Source organism: Sinohyriopsis cumingii, chromosome 8 (genome assembly GCF_028554795.1).
Source record: "Sinohyriopsis cumingii isolate HCF-2022 chromosome 8, ASM2855479v2, whole genome shotgun sequence".
In the NCBI taxonomy this organism is placed as follows: domain Eukaryota; kingdom Metazoa; phylum Mollusca; class Bivalvia; order Unionida; family Unionidae; genus Sinohyriopsis; species Sinohyriopsis cumingii.
The window spans coordinates 92,632,211-92,658,938 of NC_142968.1; the positions used below are offsets into that span (position 1 = coordinate 92,632,211).

The following is a 26,728-nucleotide window of genomic DNA, read 5'->3' on the forward strand; positions in this document are numbered from 1 at the left end:
TCCTGGCCTTTTTTGCAGAGTAAATATAGTGTTTTTCATTGCTTCTGAGGACATAATTTAAAAAAATAATAAAGCACTCTTTTTACATTATGACTCCACGCCCATAGAAAAATACTTGACCTGTAAATGATAGACAGTAACCAAGTGGTCCTAAAATTACATATATAATATCTACAATTTGGAATCCCTACTACTGAAAAAGAATTTACATCACACTGTACAGAGTGAATCTATAGAATGAATGCTTCATGTAACCCAACTAAGAGGTAACACTGGTGTTTACAACAGTACCCAGGCATCAAATTAACAGATAATGAAAAAACGCTAGATTCGTTTCTTGCATTTATTTCAATCATATCTTATAATCATATACTATACACGAATCACAAATACACAAGTATAGTGAACATTCTGGTATTAAATCTCATATACTCCTCCAACATGTATACTACACAGAGATACTTCTATCATATATGTAACCATCTTTACTATTTGTCCATTGTGCTTTCTAGTTATATTTACATCCATCTACACAAAAAGCCAACACACAATCTCATTGCACCTTTTGTTTTTATCATTAGCAGAAAACAAAGAACTAAATCTTGCTTTCTGGTCATCAATCTCAATTAAGATGACAAATACAAAGCATATCTGCAGTGTTAACCTTCTGTTAAAGAGTCCAAAGAATATAATTAACTTTTCTCAACTGTGACAACAAAAAGAAAACACTGGCTGCAGTCAAGGAAAGTTATACTAAGTGCTATTTTGTTCCTGCTTCCTTCTCTTTGAATAAAAAAAGAACAAATAACATTAAAATTTAAATGGATATGGTCAAACACCAAAACATTTTACTGACAGGCATGAAAACACTGTTCATCTTAAGTTATCACTATTGAATCATTTTGCTAGTAGACAATTATTATCTCCAAAGAAACAAAAGTATGTAATTTTCAAGGAAGAGCATTCGATTCTTGTCAAGTCACCATTAAGAAAAGGATTAACACTTTCCATGAGCTGGTTAGAAAAAAATCAAATGAATTTAAAGACAGTATTACAGGTTTATGAGAGTGACAAGAAGTTGCAAATTAAACAAATGTGAATTTCAATTTTACTCAGTGCAAATGAAAAGTAAACATGTTTCAATAAAAGCAGACAGTTATGAATATGGTTCTTGGCTTAAAATTCTTAACTGTAAACAACATGCAGGTCTCCATTGATCGACCAGTAACTTGCAACCCGACCACTGGTACTCTAAATCGTAAAGCACTCATTACTGTTAAAACTGTACTTCAAACAATAAGATGCTGATGAAAACGAGGTTGTAATTAAATATAATCAATAATGTCTATGTGTTGAGAACCTGCATATGAATTAAATGCACAATTTCATGTTGATGCATATACACTGACAATGACATAACATTATGTTACATGAATTTAACTGCAAATGAAAAAGAGTACATTTTACTCTGAATGTTACTAAGTGCCCAAAATGCCTCCCCCCTACAGTATTCTTTAAACTGACCATCAGCACAGAAACTAATTCCATTTACCAAATGTGATGAAGTTTCATGAAGGACCGAAAGTAAAGCATGTTACACATCCATCCTAAACACCTTGAGATGCATGGCAATACAGGTATTAATTGTCATATGGCGTAGTAATTCATTCAGTTTTGTCACTAGCATCATCTAATTTAACACATGGCTAACCATTTTAAATACTGGCCATGTGTAAACAGAAAAACAAGCTAAATAATTTGTCTTTTGAAAGCCCTGTGGGAATTTTTGTAGAAATAATTCAATGAATTTAATAAATTTCATTTCAAGTGAGTACTTGTGTAAGGAGCAACAGCTACTGGTAGGTCAGTTCTGAATGACAGCAGCAGTGTAAATGTTTTTAAATGAATCATACTAGTGGAATGGTACTGATTTGAAGGTGTTAAGGTTAAAAGTCGCAACAATGCCAGGAGAACATTAATTTGAAAACAGTATTTTAGACTCTCTCAGTATGGCGTAAAGTCCATAACTACAGGTCAATACCAAAGATAATGTATTCCCAAAATTCAAATCATAATAGTATAAACTTGGTGCAAAGATGGAACCAAAACAAAAGAAGAAGAAAATTCTGAATTGTTGAACCTGAATACATTTTTTTTCTTCTGAACTGTTTTGGGACTATGGGCCTGAAATACTCATCAATAAATATGAAGATATATATATATACACACACACCTCACAGAGTCTTCAATGCAATTTTTTATCCATCTGAAATATCCATCACATTATTTTTCTTTCTGCTAACAAACTCTAGTGCAGTACAGTTATTGACATAGAATTATTTTTTAATCTCATGACAAGTGAAATCGTGACTGTGCCCTAAGAAGACAACTCAATATTTAGACTAAATGTGGGATAGGTCAGAGATGTTACAATTATTTATTACCTGAACACATGGAAAGACTTTCTGCAAGGACATATTTTTGACATTAATCCACCGTAATACACCAAAGGCATTTTTCCCTGTTGCAGATATTCCTAAGATGTGCCTGCTTAATCGTTAGAATGATCCAATGGTCAAAGTAATAATAAATTTCATTCTCAATTGCCTCTCCTAAATCATTCTCATTATAATAATAATGATAATTTAATAACTAAATGTAGTTTGATTATCAAGGTCAAACTGCAAATATATAAGCAGCTAATATAAAGATTTAAAAATCACTACCATAATTTATCTGTAAAAATAATAATTAAATAAAATGCAAGAATGCTGTGATAAAAATATCAATGTAATTATGATTATTTTATATCAAATTCAGCTCAATTCATTATTTGTCTGAATTATTTAATTCCCTGAATTAAATAAATGAAAATTAACAAGCACGATGATATATAATTAATCATTCCAAATCTATGTAGTCGCTTCCATAGTTTACCAAACTTAGCTTAGCTACTAAGATACTCGTGAAATAATTCATTTGTGCTCTGAGTTTAGAGACCTGAAAACTCTTTAGTTCATGGAAACCTGGAAAGGCAATGTTTCTAAAAAAGAAAAATTTCATCACTGCCATGAAATTTTTCCATAAAATATGTACACCATAAAGTTGTATTGATCGGTTCCTTTTGTATGCTTGAATAAGATTATCTGTCAGTTTATGAGAAGTGCTAGAGGTTTTCTATTTTGGCAACAACTGTCATATATTATGGCAGATTGTCATGATTTTTAAAAAATCTGAAAGCACTTTATACCAGGATCCTTTCTGTCAAATTTGGTAAACATCAGTGGAGTGGATTTTAAGAACAAGTCATTTAAAGGTTTACATACTTCTGGTCACAATGGCCACATTTAATGGCAAATCAGCAACATTTTGTAGAAAAGTTAAAACCCCGTCAAATAAATCATTTAAAGTCTTTACTATTTTCAGTAACAGTAGCCATATCTGATGACAGATTGGCAATATATATAAAATGTGAAAAACCTATATGCCTGGATGCAAATTTTCTTAAAATTCTGTAGAGAATATTGAGAGGATATAATTTCAAGATTTTCCTATTTTTAAAAAAGGTGGCCGTATTTAACAGTGAATCTGCATCATCTGAGTTGATCCTTATGCCTGGATTCTTTCCGTCAAAATTTGGAATAAATTCTGTGAAGCATTTGTTTTAGACAAAGTCATTTAAACTTTAATAATGGCTGTATATCACAGCAGATCAGCATGATTTGTCTGTTGCTGTCTTTTTTTAAATCAGAAATCGAATGAGCTCATTCAATCAGATATAAGATTAACTCAATATAAGTATTTCTTGCTCTTAAGCAAACTCATTCAGTTTCTTGAAAATATAAAACTAGTTAACAAGTTTGATAAGAATAAAACTTGCCTGAGTGTTGACATAGATGTAACAGAAACTCATTAATATGCATGGATCTCACTCATAACCATACTCATCTGAGATATTTTATGATACAAGGCAAGTCTGATCAAACTCCTTTCAGAAAAAAATCTCCACAGTGGTAAACAAAAGAATGAACCAGATGCAAGAAGACCTCAAAATGTCTAGGTTTTGCTCATAATAAAACTCGTCCAAGGTTTTGCTCATAATAAAACTCGTCCAACAACTTGATGATATTACCCTATTTACCGAGCCTGATTAAAATTTAGTTGGTAATATTGTTTTTATAATGTAAAGAAGCTTATCAATTAGGTACAAGATCAACTCATTCATACACATACATATAGCTAATAATTCTACTCATTTAACATCTTGTTAACATAGGCCATTTTACCAACTTTGGTAAAGACTCGATTAGAAATAAAGTCACCTGAGTAGTATTACTCATCCAAGTGTTTAACAATATAAGCCTATTTGCTTTTTTCATCAAAACTGATCTCTAGAATGGTAACAAGCTCAACCAGATGCAAGATCATTTAATTAATATGGGTTTATCTCTCATTATAAAACTTGTCCAACATCTTGATAATAAATTACTATACTTCAAGTCTGATAAAATTCAGAAAAGAAATACTGCCTCCAGTGTTATCTAACTCGTTCAATCGGATGCAAGATCACCCGATTCATATGCACACCAAACCTGCTCATGATTAAACCAGTTCATTATGCCTATCCATGTTGAAAGTTTGACCAAAATTGGATCATGAATATGGCCTAAGGTGGTAATGTGCAGTTACAATGGATGCAGGACCCAGCTCACTTGCTCTTACAGCTATTTAAGCTAAACATATGTATAAGAATGTGATATATACTACTGATACGCTTTATATCTCTGTGCCCTGCAAAACACTATACTCATATTGCAAAGACCTCATCTGATCATCAGTCAAGCTTTTTGGGCAGAAACTATAAACACGAATTTCAAAAACTCACTGTGATGTTATGTGTCTGACAGAGAAAGGGGAAATGTACTAGAAAATTAACTGGATCAAAACACCTTTATGATATGAGGCTATCATCCTTAAGAAATGTTATATTTCTGTGGAGTGAGAGGTAAACAAGAAGTAAATGCTCAAGTCTGAGATTAGATTATGCCTTTAAAACAGCATGAACACAAATTAAGTGAATGACTGCACAATTTCTCACCTGAGTTACTGAAAGTAATTTTTTATATATAAAATGCCGCAGTTATGATCTGTTCAATCTTGAACAATGTATGAGTAAACTAACTAATCATTTGAGTCTCCAAAATATGAAAGAAAATGAAGAGAAGGTTTCGAGTTCTTTTGTCTCAAAATGGTATTCTGCTTCTATATGTTATGCCAATTCTGACTATCAACCGTGACAGAAATCAAAGCAGATTTTCAAAGTTATCTGGATGGTATTGATGGCAACCTTTAGGGCAGTGCTGTCCAACCCACGGCAGGCATGCAATTTTAAATGGCTCACCAGAGGTCAAGCAGCTATACAGTCGTTGCTTTTCAGTTTTCTGCTGCGGCTCTCAGCTTTAAGAAAAACATTTTTCAGTGGTCCATTGTGTCAAAAAGGTTGGACAGCACTGTTTTCGAGCAAGAAAAAAGTGCCAAGCTATATTTTAGCTTAGAAGTAATGGGAATCATTCATCCAATAGCAAACTATGGTAACTGGCAATAACTATGAGCTGATGGGTCCAAATGCAACAAAAAGTAGAACCTATGTTTCTGACAAAACTGTAAATGCTGTTTAAATAAAGCAATTCCTGAATTCCTGAGTCGTTTGTTTTCTAATATCTACTGTAGATCCTGATGCCAATTTTCCACAATAATAATAAATACCAGGTTGTCATGAACAAATACCTAACCAAGACAAATTAATTTATACAGTTTTTATCTCAACGATTATTAGCAATTATTCATACTTCAGTTCAGAGTGCCTAATTCACTCTAAACTGAAGAAAAATCATACAAGTTCCAAAGAGTTGACATCTGACAGTCTGAACAGTACAGATGACTTAACTATGTTGTGTCAAACATTATTTGTTTGATAGTATAGTGCGTATCATGTATTTTAGAATGCCACCATGACGGAAATACATCAGCTCTACCTCTGTATCAAACCTGGTCACCACTTGGAATGTTTGGCCATTGTTTACCTGTGAGAAAAAGTGACAATGGTAAATACAAGTCAAATTTTAAAAGGCAATAATCTTTTGTGTTTGCTCTTGCTTGAGTATACTGAATGAGGAGTGGGTGCTACCAAAAACCATGAAATTACCATGTGTAAATTACTATGTTGTGTTAAGCTGAATGAAACTGAGGTTAAACATGCAAAATTACAAATTTACTTCAACTGAACTGTTTGAATTTGTTACAAGTCAATAAAATGATAGGTACTACAACTGCCTAAGAAATATGAACCGAAAAGTCTAAAATATAGAGACCTAGCCTAATCTAACATGTGTAGCAACTGGTAACATTTTTTAAAAATATTAAGTAACAATTTGAACCAAAAGTGCAACACCATCAACCAATCATTCAGACCTTTGAACACTTCTCAAGTTCAACCCAAGTGCAGTGTTAGTCAAATTGTGCAAGACAATTGTTTCTCAAGACTGATGTTCAGGCATGCTGTTTCCATTCATGTTTTGTTAACAAATAAGCAGTAGCTGTTGTTCGTGTTAAATTCACTTCATTTGTATTGTGCTGATGAGTAGTCTTCATTCAGAATCTGAATATACAATTCATACCCATTATAAATACAGCTCACTTAGCAATTTTTTATGGGACTATTCCAATAAACCTGCAACAACAAAAAATTGACATCCCCTATTCGGGATGAAATATGCATGTTCCGTGCAACAATGAAAGGGAAAGCAGTAGGAGGGGTGGGATTCTTCTCTCCATCTGAAAAAGGGGGAGAATTTTCTAAATATTTTTGGGACTTAATGATGAAATATAGGTAGTGCTTGAAAACGTGTGATTTTCACACATCTGGTAAATATTTTGTGCTGTTTGTTTGGAAATAATCATGAATACTGAAATCATGCAATCTAAAAATGAACATGAATCATGCAAACTCAAGTATCTTCACCCCATGAAAACTGTGATATACTCTAGCTTTGTGAAACATGAATATATTTGGGAAGATGAAAAAATGAAAAATTCATAACCCTCAAAGCATTGCTTTATCAATGCAAAAGTGTCAGATCCTCAGGCTCTAATATCAGGGGAGAATCAAAGTTCCCAAACTATATCTTATATACTTGCTTATTTGAGGTACACTGCATTAATGGTATACTGAGGTATTTGTTTTTCTGGGCGTACATACCATAGTACTTGGGTAGTTTCAATCAGCAAAAATATGTACGGACATTTCCAAGTCATCTTTTTACAAACTGAATGAAATTAATAGCATATTTTCAACTTTTATGACAAAATAATTCCAAACATTTATTATTATTATCATTACTATTTTACAAAGGAACTGAACTGGTCACAAATTAATTTTGAACACTAATATAACTATATTTAAAATCCTTTAATCACATGTTTGACATGTGTCGCATATGCCATCATTATGGCCATATGGGACATGGTTAAAGTGTTATGTACATTTAATTTATACTAAGTATCTAACTTTTGTCATGAAATGCCTGCCTGATTTTTGTCATAATTCTAAGAAGTAAACAAAATATTTACTAAAAGTTTTGTTTGAGGTCTAAATTTGTTTACAATTTTAGAAGATTCTAGAAGTACACTTGTTCACAGTTTGGTTAAATTTCCATTAGGATGAGTTTAAATTCCAGAACAGTCTATTCCATCTCTGGTCAAGTGATATTTTTAAATCAAAGGGTTTGGTAACTATTATTCATTCCTGTCTCATATCAGTCTTTGAGAATCTATGATCAGAATTTGTCTGTGTGTTCAGATGTAATTCTAGAAAAATTATTTAAATTATTCCTTGGAATTACACTCTGGGATTATTGTGAACTCAAAGATTCTCTCAATTATATCACTAAAGTACATCATGACATTCAATATTTTTGAAATTCATTTTGAACATTATATATTTCTGAATTTGTGATAGAACAAAGGATTAATTGGGATTATAATCACAATACTGTGTCTTTTTGAATTTTCACATTTGTATTCTAGGGAAATACATTATTTGTTGATTTTACTGAACTCATTGGTTTAGTTTCTTTCTGTTCCATCAAGTCATAACAAAAGATACTCTGGCCAGATCCAATGTTTCAAAAACTTTCAGATTTAAAAAAACATGCAAGTTTTAGTTAGTTAACAGCACATGTTAATATGTTAAGTACATGTATCCCTTTTTAATAAGACTATAAAACATTGTATAATTTTCAGGAGGGGATTTGTTTCCAGTTTGAATTTTATGTATATTCTCCCTAATATTTTCTTGTTTGTTGAGTGAGTTTCATTTTTTTTTACATCCCTCTCTGAAAAATATCTTGCCTAGATGCTGGCATCCCACTAAAATTGTCTCTGCATAGTGTAAGTAGCAAACTGTAGGCTTCAGTGTCAACACTCCCTACTTTTTATCAGCAAGCTCTCTAGTGTCAGCAAAATGTCATTCAAAGTGTAAGCATAATCATCCCACTTAAACGTCACTGGCCATACTCCAACATTTGCTTTTTATATCAGATTTGCATTATATGATTAAAAGTAGTTATACTTGCACAAAAAGAACAAACAAATTATCAAGTGTAAAGAAGAAATAATAATTTAATTACTTGAAATAGAAGTATACAATGCTTCTACCTCCCCTTTGTTACGATTTCCCACCTATAGAGGACGCCAATCGGAAATGACGTACATTTATCCCTACAAGACGAAGTGCATGCTTCTTGTTGTCGAAAAATAAAACACTATAAACTATGGATAGGGAATATTTAGATGAAACTAATGAAAACTAATTTACTGTTCAGCCTTATATTGGTATGTGTGCACAATGCACTAGATTGTATCGCTTTCAAAACTGTTCCATTGTTTCAATTTAGTTTGAAAATTCCTGTTAATACAGGTAAAAAAGAATCAATGCTGGCTTCCCTGTGTTGGCAGAATTTATTAAAAAAAAGAAAGAAGAAATCGGCACACATGAAGAATCCAAAGGAATGAAATTTGACTTCCTTTTGTCGGCCGACTTCAGAAGAAAAACTTGGCACACTAAAAAGATACCAAAGTCAATTTCCATGGTTGGTTTGATTTGTAATAAAATAACCTATGTATTTGATATCCTATTGGTAAGTTTAAACAATGAGGTTATTGCTCCCTGCCAGTTGCGTTTATCACCTGGGCTTCTATTTGTTTGCCATATGCAATCATAATGGATTTTTGCTAGGCAAATAGTATACACAATAATAACTTGCTTTAATAATACTTTTGTAACCCATGCTAGCAAAAAGATTATCCTTTGCACTCACACTGAATGTATTTTAAAATAATGATTATTTATTTGCGAGATACCATCTTATAGTTAACCTGGATACAATACAATCTGAATCAGTTTGCAATAAGTAACTTATCATGCATAAATGGCAGGTGCCTTCAAGCAATCGGGTGATATTTTTGTCTCATTTGCGATTTTGTTATTTGACATAAGCGATACACACTACAATAAGGATGCATATGCAAGCCGGCATCCGCTACATATACGAACTTCGTGGATATATATTTTTAAAAAATAATTTTCAGATGATGAAAAAAGGAATATTTGATAACAATACAAGGTTAATTTCTTTCATTTAATTTTCAAACAAGTTATGTTTATCAATTTATTTTGTACCGTGAGTGAGTGTGTGTGTGTGTGTGTGTGTGGCACAAATTAAACACAAAATTATTTCCTTTCTAATTTGTATGGAAAAATGGAGCAAATATGATTGACAATATTGACCAGTAATGACAAGCTTTCAATGTACGCATGCACACACTAAGACAACTTGAAAAATAAAAAAAAACAATAAAATAAACTGGTAAGAGCTTCATACTGCAGCAACTAAATCCTGACAAAATGTTCAACATTATTCTCTCTCTCTCTCTCATGTGTAATCTAGTGTGTATTGTATGCAGCTGTGTTACAACATGAAGCCTAAAATTAAGTATAGTTGTTATAATATCTCATGTACACTACCCTTAGCAAAATGTATACGTATTATGTAGAATATTATATTAAGTATTATTGTTTTATAAATTAATGACAATTTGAGCAGAAGACTTAAATTGAGAATGTTGTTGTACAGATGCATATATTATTTAGCATAAAAAATGTATATAAATATTTTAATTAGAACAAGCAAGATATGTCAGTTTGTGTTTTCTCACATAAATATGTATGTTACAAAGTATGATTATTTTCTTTCAAAGAATATCAAAATAGTTTGTTTAAATTTAGATTTTTTCCTAAAACCTATCTTATATAGCATCTACTATTTTGTTGAAGAAAAAGAACGTACAAACTATTGTTAAGTTTGGCCAAATTGTATTTCGAGGTGGGTCGAATTGTCTTTGGGCCAAATTCACTATAATCCAGCATAAATGATACAACTTTCCCATCCCTTCCCCATTCGATCCCACAGATTAAATCCACTTTTTTCTGGTAAACATGGTCTTTCGGAAAAAGAAACAACACTTTTTCCCCATCATCACGCTTTTGGTTACATCCGTATGCAACACAGTACACCATATTTGCTGTACAAAAGCACAATTGTATGCTATATCACATGGACATTTACAAGATGAAAACTAAACACATGAATGGCTAGGTTAAATGGAAGGGATAAATGTACGTCATATCCAGTTTCGGCACGTGGAAACTACCGATTCTTTATGGAGATAGCCGAATAATTTTTTCAGTTAAAAAAGTGGAGTTTTAAGTCTAATTAAACATTTTTATGGTGTGCATACATAACCAATGCATTTTGTTTATAACTATAATAATTGCGCATGTTTGTGCAATAAAGGTGGCCAGTGACCTTTAAGTTAGTTTTTAGATTACAACTAACACAACAATTAACAAACATACAGCAAATGCAGCTACTATAAGGTAATGACCATTTAAGAGGGGTGTGTGATTTTCTTTTCAAATGTGATACTGTATTTCCTTTTATCTTAATATTTTTTCAAATTATTTCGTGGATATACTATGTTATCATTTTGCTATAAACTTATAAATCAGATATTTTTTCAGCTTCTGCCAGACAGGTATGTAAAAAGCGTCATCCCTCTGCTCCAGAACACTAAATTGTTGGTCCTTAATAGTATTGCCTTATACTGAGGTATGTATGTATGCCTTATACTGAGGTATGTATCACAGTATGTTCAAAAGTACTATGCTAACACTATATACGAAGTTAGGTCCAAATGCAAACATTGTAAACCCTGACCTGCCATCACATAAAGTGCCTGCAGAAAATGGTCTGTGTTCACTAATTATTCCAAACAATTACACTGATCCAGACATTTCAGTGCATTATAGGACAAAAGATCTGGGTTTATGCACCTTGCAGCTGGACTCAACTTTCAAGTAAATATATATGGTATTAACATCTCCAGGCAAATCTTGACCCAATCTTGATCCTGGTATCAAGTAGGGCAGTATCACATGCACCACACTACTAACCTTAACATCAACAGTTTGTCCTGGCTGAAGGTTTTGAGGCAGGTCAATGGTGAAGGTCTCTTTCCCTGTCAAACCAAGACTTTGGGCATTCTGATCATCTAGATACTGGAATGGAATGATCCCCATTCCCACCAGGTTACTCCGATGGATCCTCTCATAACTTTCTGCTATCACAGCTACAACACCCTGCATACACAATTTTATCATTATTCACTGTATTCTGTAAATAGCAATATATATATTCAAACTCTAATATTCTGATAGTCTACAACAGTACTGTACTTAGTGACAAAATCAAAGTATTATGACTGAACACCCATAAGTTTCTTTCTTTGCAAGCAGTATGCGACATTATTCAGAAGCCTATCATGTCAGAAAATTAACAACCATAGCATGAACATCATATTACATGTCTGCCCAGTGTTTAATTGATACTATATAGACATTTGACTCTGGAGATTACTGACCAATGTGTCTCTTTGATCTTAATCTCTGGTCTAGGTAGTAAAACTTGAACTAAACTTATCCAGCAGTTTTCAAGTAGGTGTAACAAAATATATTGTCCTGCCATTGCAAAGATGGAAAACATTCATGAAATGAAGTCCTTCTGGCCAAACAAGATGGTTGTTTTTTTTCTTGGCCTCGATGTTTGACTAGAACTCTATAAAGATCCTTTTAACTGCAGTTGATAAAACCCTATGTTGGTGTGTTGTAACTTTACTACTGTCTAAGAAAGGGTGTCAGGACTATTTCAAAGAAGTTAACAGGATTCACTGGACAGGTCGGTCATTGTTTATGTCTGTACCTGCCATTTTTTTCCTCTCCAAACCAACCAGTCCAAATTGGGCTCATTATGACAAACAGAAAAATCCAGGCAAGCAAATAAAGTATGGATATGTGTAACTTTCAAAAAGGAATTTATTGATGAAGTGGACAAGATAATTCAAGAATAGTGTCATGAATGCTACATGAGTATGTGCTTGGGTTTAACTCCCAACAGTATTCTCCACTGACGAATCCTTCCCTTCACTAGTTCTGTCATAACTGCGAGGAAAAAGTCATGAAAAACATAAGTACTGATAGAGAAATAGAAGCCTGTTGCATAGTTTATATAAACTATGGAAAAAGAGGTAAAATAAACCAGAAACAGAAATGAGTACCAAAGTTCACTCATGTCTGATTAAAGAAATTTTGAAAGAAACACCTCACAAAGTATCATGGAAGGGTGACTTTTCGGAGAAACAATTATTCAATTTTATTTGAATATCAGTCTCTGTGGTATCACTTTTAGTTGTGTCCAGATATAATTTTGAGAGGAAATTTTTAAATTACTCTGGAATTATTAATTGCTCATTGATATTTTGCATTAAAACACTATTTGAGGATTATGGAAGACTCATTCAAAGACATTCTGGATTATATCATTGTGACACAGCTAGATTATTGGCATATCAGCACATTCAAAATTACTGGTACATCAGCATATTCAAGATTGGAATTCACTGAAGCACAAATGTAATTCATCGAAACACTTTATACTTGTGGACTTTTGAAAGAACTTTTAAGATTACTTGGGAATTATTTCACAAGAGTGCAAGTTAATCTGAAATTTTCACTTTGTCTTCTAGAGAAATAAATTATTTGTTAAATTTTACCAAACTTGTTGGCTTTATTTTTTCATTTACTCAGCTAATGTGGATATGCAAGAAAGCCTTCCAGAAGCTTCTTGTTGGTCAGTATTTCTTCCCTGGGATTTCCCAGGTTCTTTCTCAACAAATATACACTGGCGGCCATGTACAGCCTATCATGTGCTCAAAAAATAGCATTAAATTCACAAGAACAAACAAACAAACATCAATTCTTTTAACATCAGACTAATACTTTCAATATATGGAAATAGTATTTTTGCAGTTTTCTGCATTTTTTGTGAAATCATAAAATTAGTTATTTAAGTTACATATTTAGGCCAATTTCACTGCTTTTCAACTGCAGTTTGACTGAGAACTGCAAAATAATATGGCTATATGCAAATTAGCTCATATCTACTAGTTTAAGTACTATTCAACTGGAGTTTAACTATTTTTTAAATATTGCAGTTCTTTTTTGCTAAGAGCTGCTTCAAGTTAAAAGTATATTAATGGAAAAGCTACATGTCAAAATAATAAAACCGAAATTTGGGAACTCCTAACTGTGCTTTTTCATGGACACTTATCCAGTCATCTAACCTTCAAAAGATAATTTGAAACATAATAATATGTAGTCCACAACCTCAGTGTTAACAATAGCCTGATCCATCTGTGAGCAAATCTGGAACCTTGGAATTTCTGCATATCATAGTTTACAACACAAGTAAGGAACAAGTTGTGATCTTTCAATGACATGGATTTATTATATATATGCAAGAACTTGCAGGCATATTTATTAGTGTTTTTAAAAATTCAATAACTTTAAATTTATGAGTGCTCATGATCAAACCAATATTAATTAATATACTGAAACTGGGTGACAGCCTCTGTGTAGAGGAAAGGACATGAGTCGTGGCATTATCTGGACCTACATGTGTTTGAAACATGTGCTTTCAATTCTGCACCAAAGAGTGGTGATAATTTCAGTAATGAGTGTTCCAAACTCAACACTGTTACATGATTGAATTTCCAACAATAAAACAATGTCTCTATTATTTTCAGTTACAATCAAGATAAGCTCTCAAAAGATTATTTTTCCTTAAAAATAACTTACATTATCAACCAAACCTGGCTAACCAAACCCATATACTTTTTTTTATGTTAACCCATTTCCAGATTGGTTCCCATTTTTCCATATATTTAGTACTGCGTGTCCTATACAGTTTCTCAGCATGATCTCAGTGTTTTATGTGTAATATCCACATCATGGACAACTTTCTGTGTTCTCCATAAACATGTATAAAGTGTCCAAATACTCGTTTTTCTCCAGATCATGAAGAAATCATGGAAATCTGCAGTATCTCTGCAACCTCCAAGATTTGTGTGTATTAATAATAATAATAATGATTGATGGTGAGGAAGATGATGATAAAGATTTGTACATCACTTAATCTTTTAAAGCTCTAAATACAATAACAGACTAAAAAATTTAGTGATGTTATCTTTGCAGGATTTGTCTCTTTTTTTTTCTTTCCCTTTGACCTCTTTCTGTAAAACTGCAGTCTCGACTTCTTATAATCACACAACATACATACTGCAGGGAAGCGATGAAATACGTTTACAAGACTCGTGTGTATCTTCCCTTGCCTTTAATTTTTTACATTTAATAATGTTTCAGAATAATATGGGTTTAAACAAGATGTTTTACTGAAATGACAAAAGATGAATTCAGCATGTTAAAAAGTTGTTAATACAGCACCTGTTACTAATGGAGTAAGCAAAAATATATGTGTTGTACTAAATTGTGAATGACAACATGCATTCAACTTTGGTGTGTTGCATACACAGCCATAATTTATGAAGTCTATGTGTGTGACAAATTCACATAAAACTGGACAAAAATATGATATATATATATATATATATATATATATATATATATATATATATATATATATATATATATATATATATATATATATATCCAGTAGATGAATAACCCAGAATAAGTCTATTTTAATGTGTGGATGGCCAATTCTGACACTGATAATGGCATGGAATGTTGGGAGATAATCACATATGAAGCTGACAGTATGGAAACAAAGCTTATAAACTAGCAACAACTGGTGGTGGAAAAGGGAGGGAGTGAGGAAGCGTTATTGCCCTTAGATTACATCAGCATGAAAAGATGAATTTTTATCTTTATAGTTGGGCTGGATTTGGGAGGTAGCAGGCTTAAATCTCCAACTTTAATGTGGTTGGGGGAACATATTTGAAACTTGTGTTTTCTTGGACATAATTTACATCTGCTATGATAGAGCAATAGGAAAGAACATGCAAAATGTGTATAATTGTTTGAAAATGCAAGTGCTACACAGAAGTCTTCTTTCTTGGAATTTACTAATAAATAATATTTCAGAATAATATGGATTTACACAGGGCAAAGACAGCCTATTATCATCTTTTTAATTTTATTTTAATCAATGTAACTAAAAGTGCAAGCCATATAGAGGTGAAAATAAGATATAATTCAGTGTACAAAATTATGAGTATACTTGTTTTTTTTCTTCTCAACCTTATCTCCATCAACCAGCTGTATGCAATATGTGATGACATTTTGATAACGTAAGATTACCAATTTACAAGGAATAATCATACAAGCCTTCAGCAATTATAAAAAAAGTTAAACATTTCATTGTCCAGATTTTACATGATATATATTGCTATCAGCAGAAAGACAGACATTAATGTATATCATCACACTTACGAGCATCCATGGTCCCTTGGCTGCCCAGTCCCTGGAAGATCCAGATCCATACTCCTTCCCTGCCAGTATTATAGCCTGGTGCTTCTCACTCTTGTACCGCTCTGCTGCATCAAAAATCTCCATCTAATGGGAAATAAACAATGCAACATTCAGAATTAAGATGTAGAGTAAGTTACCTATTTTAAATCAATACACAACAGATCTATTGATACCTCAAAAGACCAAATCCTAGACATCATTATTCAAACTAAAACAGTTCAATACACTTTGGATAATTATCAAATGCTGGTCCGAAGGAGAAACACTTGCAAACAATTATTTCAAATCTAATTTTATTATTTGTGGTATTGATGATTGAACTAATTCATGTTTTTACTTTAAATGTTCAAACAACAAGGAAAGAGAACATAATAAATGCATATAAGAACAACAGCATAGTGGGCCTTAGATTGCTTATCTCAGTGATTTCTCCTTGACAGTCAAATGAACAAGCACTTGGCCAAGAAATCATGGTCAGAAGGATGCGTTTTGTAGAATTTTCTTCAAATATTTTTGATAACATATGAAAACAACTATTGGAAGAATCTTATATTGTTTGCATCTTCATCGATATTTCATGGTATATCATAATCATTTGTCCAATATTGAAAGGCCATTGTGACAGGCTGCTTTCTGTCAATGTTGGTTAAATTCTGTAAAGCAGCTTTTCAGATCAAGTTGTTCAGATGTTTTTCTATTTTGAGTAATTGTGACCATAGTGGATAGGTATCACTTGTACAAATTTGAAGTCCTGTATGTCATTATGCCTTCTATTACATTTTGTAAAGTTCCACTGAAACGATCTTGAGAAAAGTCATTTCAAGAGTGTTATGTGCCATTAAATTTAGATACCATATATATAGATACAAATACTATTTTTAGTAACACTGACCCTATTTCAAGGTGGATTAGCATCTGTAAAGACTTTAAGGTTCTTAATGCCAGGATGATTTCGTCAAATTTGGTCATATTCTGTTAAGCAATTTTTGATAAGAAACTGTCAAAACATTTAAATATTTTTTTGCAAACAGTGGCCATATTGGATTATGAATCTGTCATCAATTTAACAACTCTGTAATGGGCTCTGTTATGTATATGTGCATTGTGTTCAACTTTTATTCCATGACTGTATATTCTATTCAGGACCTGTATTATGTATGTTTAATGTGTACTGTGTTTATTTTGCTCATGTTTATAGATTATAAGGGCCTACCTGACTAGCGATTTTATTTTGCAAAACATAATACATAGCTAATATTTGTCTATCATTGCAGGTTATGTATTAAGATAATTATTAATTGTAAACATATTTACTTAAGTTCGAGTACTATATAAAGTCTTGATTCCGAGTTCTGAAGGTTCCAGTATGAATTTTGTTTACATTTTGGAGTAATTTTCCATTAAGATGACTGAGTATCTTCATTTTGCAACATAGGTCAAGTGGAGGGGTATATAAAGTTATTTAATTAAGATTACTCATTCCATAGCTTAACATAAGTTTTAGTGGAGTCTATTTTAGCTGTATTCAGCTTTGAGGATTTAATTTATGTATGTAAATTATTCACTAGAATTACAGACTACTTTTAGAGTCAATAAACCAGTATTTTGGAATTATTGTGAATTCATTTAAGGATATTTGGGATTATATCCATGTTAAATATTAAGACTGCAATTACATCAGCATAACTGGAATTCATTTGGAACTCCATACATCTTAACTTGTTAAAGAACTTTGAGAACTATTTGGTATTTAATTGACAATACTGTAAGTTCTTTTTAAGTTTTCACTTTGTAATATAGGGAAATAAATTATTTGTTGAACTTTACAAAACTTGTTGGTTTTTACTCTTTTTTTTGTTTTTTAGTGTAAGACCATAAAGTAATAACAGAAAATTGGAGGCTATTGTCTGGGATATGAATTTCTTTAAAGCATTTATGAAAACTTCAATTTGTTTTGGACATTTAAGTTCACTTTTTTCAGAATTTTTTTAAACCCTGATATTTTAACTTCACATACTGTATCTGAGAAAATTTTAGTGAATGAAACAAACACTGCTGTGAGGATTCTCTTGTATGGGCAGAAGAGCCACCAAGCTGAGAACTCTTTTCTTTTGTATTTCTATTGTATCTTTATTTCATTTGTGACTGAGTGAAGATCTGTTCTTGCTCCTTCACAAGCCTTTGACAATTTATATATGAAATTAGAGACACTGTCAGGAAGATAAATATATGAATTTTTGGTTGAAAGAAGTTTCTCTTTTAGTAATTTTATATATACAGGATGTCCAAAAACCTTAAATAAGGTGTGACACAGTGGGACAAGGGTAACACCATATGCTGCTACTACTGCCATGGTGGGACAGACAAAGGAATGAATTCAATGTCAGAGTGGAAATAATGTCATTATAGTGTATCATCCTTGGCAGCAAAGTTTAATAGACAGACAAAAGAAACAGAAAACAAAGAATATGTGCTCTAATTTAGTTATTTAAATTTCTGAATTTCAATAGGATTCTGTTCATACCCTACCTGTTCCCCTGAGGGTATATGAATGGTGTAAGGTCCAGGTTTGCTTAAGAACTTGTTGACTAGACGAATGTTGGCAAATGTTCCCCTGGCCATGACAGCATCATTTCCTCGCCTTGCACCATAAGAATTGAATTCTCTTGGTGTGAGACTGGAAAATTTGAAAGAATTATGATGTTATACATATTAATTGCTGATACAGTAAAACCTGTTATGAGAGACTGCCCCTTCTGCCAACAGTCTCTCAAGACAGGTGGTCGGTCTCTCATAACAGATTTGTAAAAAAAAAAAAGAGACCAGTTCCCAGGTCCAGTTTCAGAACAATTTAAAGAAAAATAATCACAATCACTGTACATATTCAATTCTTTATTAAAAGTTCTTGCTAAAATATTGTATGCATTAATATAATAATAAAGATATATTTCTATCATTAAACATGAAATCACATTTACATTTGAAGATCACATGTACATGTATTAGCATATGAAATCCTTTCCGATTTACTCCTCATTTATAACACCCTGAATTTGTTATACCATTATTTTTTTAGTGGTCTGCTCTTTTTAACTCCTTTCAGTTACAATAATTATCTCCAGCATTAAAATTTGTCTCATTTTAGTTGGTAGTTCTTCCATTGTTAGTCTTCAGTACAAAATGTTAACATTATTAGTGCTCAGCTGTAATATCGACTATAAAGTTTTGACTGCGCTTTGGGAAAATATGAAAAATCTATACATGTGCATTGTATATCTAACAATGAAATAAAACTAAACAGTTATCTTATCCAGAAACAGAATCATTTACTCAGAGACAAAAGTCAATGGCTTAATTCAAAGAAGGCACACAGGGGTTAACTCTATAAAAAAAAGTGTGTAACACGGTTGCACCAACCTGAATAGATGATGGCTTGGTGACTGGGATGTAACCACTGTAACATCAGGAAATAAATACAACCCTCCCCCCAAATAAAATCACAAGCCTTTAACACTATCAATCAAATCCTGCAAATGATTCTCTCTTGATGGTTTAATAGGCAAAGACCTTATTCACCCCCAAGCAATACGGATTAATTCCGAAGACAAACAATTAACATGACCACTACCTTAATTTTGGCACTACGATGGCAATTTGCGAAATGTACATTAGCCTGGTTTAAGAACTGTAGCATCTATCACTATATATAAACCAGTAGCCAGACTCATTTTTGTTTTGGTGGGGTGTTCTTTTCATGCATGTTTTTAATCAGAACAATCTTTACAATTCAAGTGATAGTTGTTACAAATGATTACATAAAAGTCATTGGTGTCTGTCTCTGTTCTTGTGATAAGGTTATTCATAGAGCTGGATAATGGGTCCTACTTGTAGCTACGATAAGGCCGAGAACCAGGCTACATGTATTCAAAACGTACTTTAGACTCATTAACAATAAAATATAAAACACTACAAGCATACCTACAAAATTTCAGATACTGGTAGCCGGTCTTGTATTTTTTTTAAAAATTCTGAATAAGCGGTCATTGGAATAAATAAAGGTTGGTGTAGTTTATCTCCGTTTTTGCGATGCGGTTGTTCATAGCAGTGTTGAACTGCATATTTTGCAAAGACATTGTGGTCAAGTTCAGCAAGTGGTTGCTCACGATAGAGCATTTATATAATAAAATCGATCCATGCATTACAATTGTGTATGGTCAGAATTGACAGATGGTTGCTTATAACAGTTTTTACTGTACTAACATTATCTTTTCCCCAACTGCATTGTACAAACCTATGGTTTGATGGTACTATGATTGTTAATTCCACAGAAATAAATTTGGATCAAGTGAGGATTTTTAATACAGTATTCATTCAATGATACACAATAGCTCAATTTGAAAAGAAAATGATCAACTTGTTTCTGTAAAACTTCTTCCTTCACTCTACACAAACATTATATCACTAACAATGACTAATTCAATGTTAAAATAGGGCCAGACCTGATTAAAATTTGCATCTGCAAGGTTAAGTGCAAGCATGTAGTTATGAAATTGCTCTTGTGAATGACATCTGTCTAATAGTCAAACCAAAGAGCAGTTGGCTTATAAATCTAGCTCATCAAGATGCTTTCAGAATTTTTTCCAATGCTATATTTGATGTCATATCAGCATTATTTGTCCAATAATGAAATACCTTTATGCCAGAACACTTTCCATCCAAGTTGGTACAATTCTGTGAATTGGTTCTTTTATAGATAAAGCTGTGTCAATCTTTTCTACTTTTAGAATTGGTGACCATATTTTATGGAAAGTGGCATCATTTCTACAAATGGCAAAGGCATTCAAGCTAGGCTGGTTTCTCTCAACTTTGGTCAAATTCTGCTCAATGGCTTTTTAGAAGAAATTTTAAAAACTTTTTCAAGCATTATTTTCAGCAGCCATGTTTGATAGCAGACTGGTATCATTTGTAAACAACTTAGTAAAACTGCAAAATTCTGTTGAGTTGATTCTGATAGTCATTTAAAGGATTTCCCAATTTTTTTTATCATCGTGGCAATATTTGATGGCTTATTGACAACACTGGTATAAATTTGACAGTCCTTATGTCAGAATCTTTTGTGAAATTCTGGCAAGCAGTTTCCAAATGAAAGTCATTTAAAGTTTCTTTCCTGTTTTTGTAATAGTGGTCATATTTGATGGTGGGTTGGAATCAGTTGCACAAAACTTAGAAACCTTTATACCATGGTGATTTCTGTCAAATTCTGCCATGTGTTTTTGAGAAGTTATTTCAAGACTTTTCTACGTTTGATAACATAAATGTCTATGGATCAGTATTATTTAAACCAGTATCGTGTCAGTTTTAATGTCAGCAACATGTCAGTTTTGATGCTAGTATCATGTCAATTTTGATGCCAGTATCATGTCAGTTTTGATGCCAGCAACATGTCAGTTTTGATGCCAGTATCATGCCAGTTTTGATGCCAGTATCATGTCAGTTTTGATGCCAGCAACATGTCAGTTTTGATGCCAGTATCATGTCAGTTTTGATGCCAGCAACATGTCAGTTTTGGTGCCAGTATCATGTCAGATTTGATGCAAGTATGTCAGTTTTTGTGCCAGTATCATGTCAGTTTTTGTGCCAGTGATAGTATTGGAGGCATTATTTGAATGCTGTCAAATCTGGTCAAATTTTCTTAAGCAGTGTTTGAGACGTATTTATGCAGGTGTGTGTAGGTTTTAATGATATATTAGTACATACCTGGCTATGTAGTACCAAGTCAGTCGAGGGATAATAAAAAAAAAAGGCATCCAAAACAAAAAATAAAGGCAAATAAAGGATTAAAATCCTTAAAATGTAAAGCCAAATCTTTTAAATAAACTAGATATTTTTAAGAAGTTCAAGACCTTCTCAGCATAATGGGCTGTATTACAGAGCAAAAATGATAGCCTCTATTAGTCACATCATAGGACATTCAGGAGGATACATTGGGCATACTCTACATTCCTGAGAACATAGTGGTCATTTTGAGAATTCATGTAAAGGTTCTTCTATCTGAAGTAACAGTTGCAATATTTAATGACAGACCAGCAGCATTTGCATAAACGTAAAAGCCATCTGTCAAGATGCTTTCTGTCAAATTCATTCACATTTACTGAGCAATTTTGAGAAATCATTTTTAGGTTTCATATCTTTAAAAACATGATTAGATACATTTGTTTCATTTAAAAATGAAATTCTTCAGCAGATTAAGTTTCTCTGAAAATATTCATCAAATCACATAAACATTACAAAAATAACTCTTGCTACCTCCAAGACCAGCCCCTCCCAACCCCACCCCCCCAATACAAAAAGAAAAACATCTTTCGATATGTAAGTTAGTTTTTAGATTGAGCGTGTAGTGTTATCTTCCTTTCTTGCCATAACTAGTAGTAAAAGAGTCACCGATGTCCACTGCAGATATTCTCTGTGTACCTCAGCATCTGAGGATGCATACCAGGCCTCGCTCAATAGGTTGACTGAGGAAAGCCTATAAACTGTTTTTAGAAATAAAATCAGGTTGTCATTATTTTTACTCAGCCATCGCAAAAGAACTGCATGATCCACAGGCAGCACATGTGCTCATTCACCATGCAAGCTGAAGCTAGTGCTACCATGATTCAATCCTGTACAATAACTTCTTCTCTGAGGTAGACAATATCATCTCTTCTGTGATGTCTGAATATCTGAGATATGAAACATTATCTCTTGATTGTGATAGGGATTAACTTTTTGTCTTCAAACAGAAAAAGAAGCCATTTGCCAGATAGAGGTTGAGAGTGGTGTGATATCTGCACGATGCCAAAGCAAGACCTGAAATGGTATGAAACCAGCATCACGGCGATGTGGGCATGTCTTGGAATATACATTGTCATGAGTATTATGCAGATACCCAAATATTCAATTGCCGAGATGACATCTGTATATTTTGGGCTCCCAGGAATACCACAAATAATGACAAGAGAAAGATTTGAAAAAATAGAGAAATATGTCCATGCCAACTACAGAAGCATCAACCCACCAACCAGGACATGACAAGATTTTCCATATACGACCTTTCCACAAGACAGTCTTGCATAAATGCCTGGAAAATTATGACCCTCCCAAAAACCAGGCAACTGATGAAGGCATGATTGCTTATAAAGAAAGACTGTCATATAAGCAATACCTGCCGGCCAAACCCACACAATTTGGTATTAAAGTCTGGGAAAGAGCCCATTCCCAAACCTGCTACGCCCATGAATTTCAAATGTATGTTGGAAAGCCCGATGGAAAGAGAGGGAGAGTGACAGAAGAAGGATTAGGATCTAGAGTGGTGAAAGACCTTACCAGAAAAATAATAAACAAAAACTACCACTATATATATATATATATGGACAATTTCTTTTCAAATCCCCAATTATTTGAAGATTTACATCGGGATGGACTCTTCTGTTGTGGTACAGTCCAAGGAAATAGGAAAAGAATGCCAGAACCTTTATTTTAAGAAAAACTGGTTTAAAAAGCCTGGGGGATATGAAAGCCATGCAAAATGTGACTGGTCTGTGTGCCTGGAAACACAAGAAAGTTGTCCATATTTTATTTAATAACATGGATCCCACACTACTATCCAGTGTAACTCGATGAGAAAAAACTGGCAGACAAAAAGAAGTAACTTGCACAAAAGTTGCTCATGGGTATTTGAAAAGTAAAGGGGGTGGGGGTGTATATTGCAGACCAAAACAGAATGCAGTACAGTTCTTGCCGTAAAGCAAAGAAATGATGTAAATACCTTTTTTGGTTTCACATTGATACAGTGATATGTAATGCCCTGATCTGTATTAAAGAATCACCAAATCACCAGAAAATAAAAGAGAAAAAAAAACACAGCTTGAATTCATAATGAACTTGGAGAAACAGATGGTTGCTGACTTTCTGGAAAGTAGGAAAAGAAAAGCTCTGTCCAGCTCTGATACTGAAGGTTTAAGGCACTGGCCAGGACGGTTCCTGAAATGTGGGAGATGCAAAATGTGTGTAAGGAAAGGGAGGAGACATGAAGTTTTCAAAAGATGCAAACAATACTAAGTACATTTATGTGTGGATAATGACTGTTTTGAGAGGTACCGCTCTCATCTTTTTAATCAGAATGTGGATTTCATTCATGTTTTTATATGTACATATATAAATATTGGATTTATTTTGTGTGATTCAATACAGTTTATGTGACTGGGATTTCTTGTATGATGGGATGTAGGAGTATATGTAGTGAAAATATATGAATAACAGACACTATACAAGGTAGGCTGTTTTTTTTTTATTTCACTGAAATCCAACAAAAACTAATGAAATAATGAATATAAATGTAACCATGTTTTTATAGTCAGTTTCTGAAGACAGCCATGATAATACTCTAGTATTCAGCCTAGCAACCAGCCTCAGTAGTCTCAGTAACTGATATGATAGCACTCAGCAGTAGTGAAACTGCACAACTGTAGTAGCTAAAGAGTTAATGACCCATTTAAAAAATGAAAAAGTACAAATAAATTCACAGGGAAAAACACTAATGTTGTATATACACAAGGTATGTCAACCTTTTCACTTACTATACCACTTAAAATAAATGCTGGATTGTGAAAATTGACTACATAATGATTGTTCACAATTGCAAGCTAAAGTTGAAACTGGTAACATCAGGGATGTGGGTGGTCACATAGCGGGAACAGCGAGAGTTAATATATTAAGAGTTACTTCCCACTGCCTGTCTGCATTCAGAGGTAGATGAAAGTAATTTTCATAATGTTAATGTAACTGGATACAATATCTGACAGAGCAACTCAAGCAATAGTTCAACCAAATTCAGGATTCCTCGGGTACCATTGCTCTTGAACAAACCAAAATAAATCTGTCAGACTTGAAGTGCCGATTTACACAATCCGAATTCAGCTTGTGAGATACAGGAAACAAGAATATAGTTTACCAGTCCACAACAGTCAAAAAAAAAAAGGCAATTTCAAACATTCTTTGAAAATAAAGCACACATGATTCATGAAAATTAGCACCCAATCCTTATATTTGTTATGATTCTGCCCACAAAGATTCAGACATTTTGTGCACAATTTTTGATTTTAGCAGGATACTCACAATTGCTCAAAGATACAACCCTGCACTTAGGATTTATTTTAATGCTGACATTTGCTTGAAACTGTTTTTTCTTTCCTCAACAAAATAAAAAGTAACTGCTACAAACCCTTGATTAGCTAGATATCTTGCAGCTGGGCTGTTCCTGGCAATGCTACCTGCTGGAGAAATGTGGTCTGTAGTGACGGAATCACCAAGATTGAGAAGAACATAGGCATCTCTAATACCTTCAATCCGTGGCAAGTCACTTGTCTAAAATAATACAAAATTCTGTGTAGTCTATAATTGCACTAGTGCATAGTGTTTATACAATTTTAAAATTTCATATTCAATAAACTAAGAAATAAAATGAAGAAAAGGGATTATTTTTGGTATGCACATTGTACATTATTTCTTTAGATAATTCATTCGAAATTTTAATCTGTACTCTTTGCTTTCAAGATATAGAGGCAGTAATACTGATGAAAATTGATGCAATCGTAATTTTTCAAGAAGATCAACTGAACATTTATATATAGGGCAGAAATCTGGAATAACTTGTAAATAAAGTGAAGCGGAAAGAATTACAAAATGAAACCCACAGTATGTAACATTTTGGCAATATACACAGAAATTAAAATTCAAATGTCTCTGATGTAACTTTTCCTATGCAGAATGCTAGGTGCATATTATACATAACACATAAACTCATTTACAAGTCAGTGTTTGGGTTGTTTTTTAAATGAAAATTTGATTCTTTCTTGCAGAGGTAGAGTCATCTTATAAGTACAACCTACAAATTTTTTTATAAATTATGGGGTAATGTTGGAAACTCAAGATATTTACAGTAAACAAAAAAAAAACCTGTCAATTCGAACAGTTTTAAGTTTTTATGCCACTATTCCCATTTAGAAATGCTTATGTGGTATGCACAGTGTTTACTCATTTCATGATGTTATGCATTTGCATAATACTTGTATATAGTTATATGCAAGGTATTGTGTATTACCAGTAAATTAAATACTACCCACTGCAAAATGAAGTGTTCTTCAATGCTGTTTACCATGGGTGTTTACTTGCTTCCATTTTTGTGCAAATTTAGCACTTGTTCAGTGCCAAGCAAAGTTCTACAATTTCATGTGCATGTTTGACTTTAATTCCTTGGTCTGTTAATGGTGCATCCTCTTTGTTTTACCATGTGACAAACCTTTGATGGAGCTGCGAGTATGATACTTGCACCATGCCAAGTAACAGAGGGTGGTTATTTGAACTCTCTGTGATCTTGCCATAAAATTGATACGTGTTCAGTTGCATCCTTTAATAGATTTGACAGACTGTAAGATCAAAGTGTTACTTATGGAGTCCAAGCTCAGTTTCTACACAAGTACCTGCATATGACAGTGTGTCTGTGATTTGGATTTTTAACGTAGATTTTTAAAAAGTTCAGTCATATCGCTATGATGTCTGCAGTGTGGTAGTTTATAGCAATGTCTAGCACTGGGGCATCATGCCGCAGATATGTAGCATGATGTCCCACCCAGTCGCATTATCCCGACACCTGGCCAACCAGTCCTAACACTAACTTCTTAATGC

The 26,728-nt window shown here is 33.0% G+C and overlaps 1 protein-coding gene across 2 annotated transcripts in view; it reads right to left on the reverse strand.

Annotated features, from left to right (window-relative positions):
- Positions 1 to 329: 329 nt before the first annotated feature.
- Positions 330 to 26,728, reverse strand: part of LOC149794150 (cytoplasmic aconitate hydratase-like) — a 145,057-nt gene continuing 118,658 nt past the window's right edge. For both annotated transcript variants that reach the window (XM_089968226.1, XM_089968225.1), the window contains 5 exons: positions 25,266 to 25,408; positions 18,533 to 18,680; positions 15,965 to 16,087; positions 11,573 to 11,758; positions 330 to 6,083 (listed from right to left, as the gene is read on the reverse strand). In XM_089968226.1, coding sequence (XP_089824352.1) covers positions 5,964 to 6,083; positions 11,573 to 11,758; positions 15,965 to 16,087; positions 18,533 to 18,680; positions 25,266 to 25,408 — 720 coding nt within the window. In that variant the 3' untranslated portion in view covers positions 330 to 5,963. The remainder of the gene's footprint in view (positions 6,084 to 11,572; positions 11,759 to 15,964; positions 16,088 to 18,532; positions 18,681 to 25,265; positions 25,409 to 26,728) is intronic.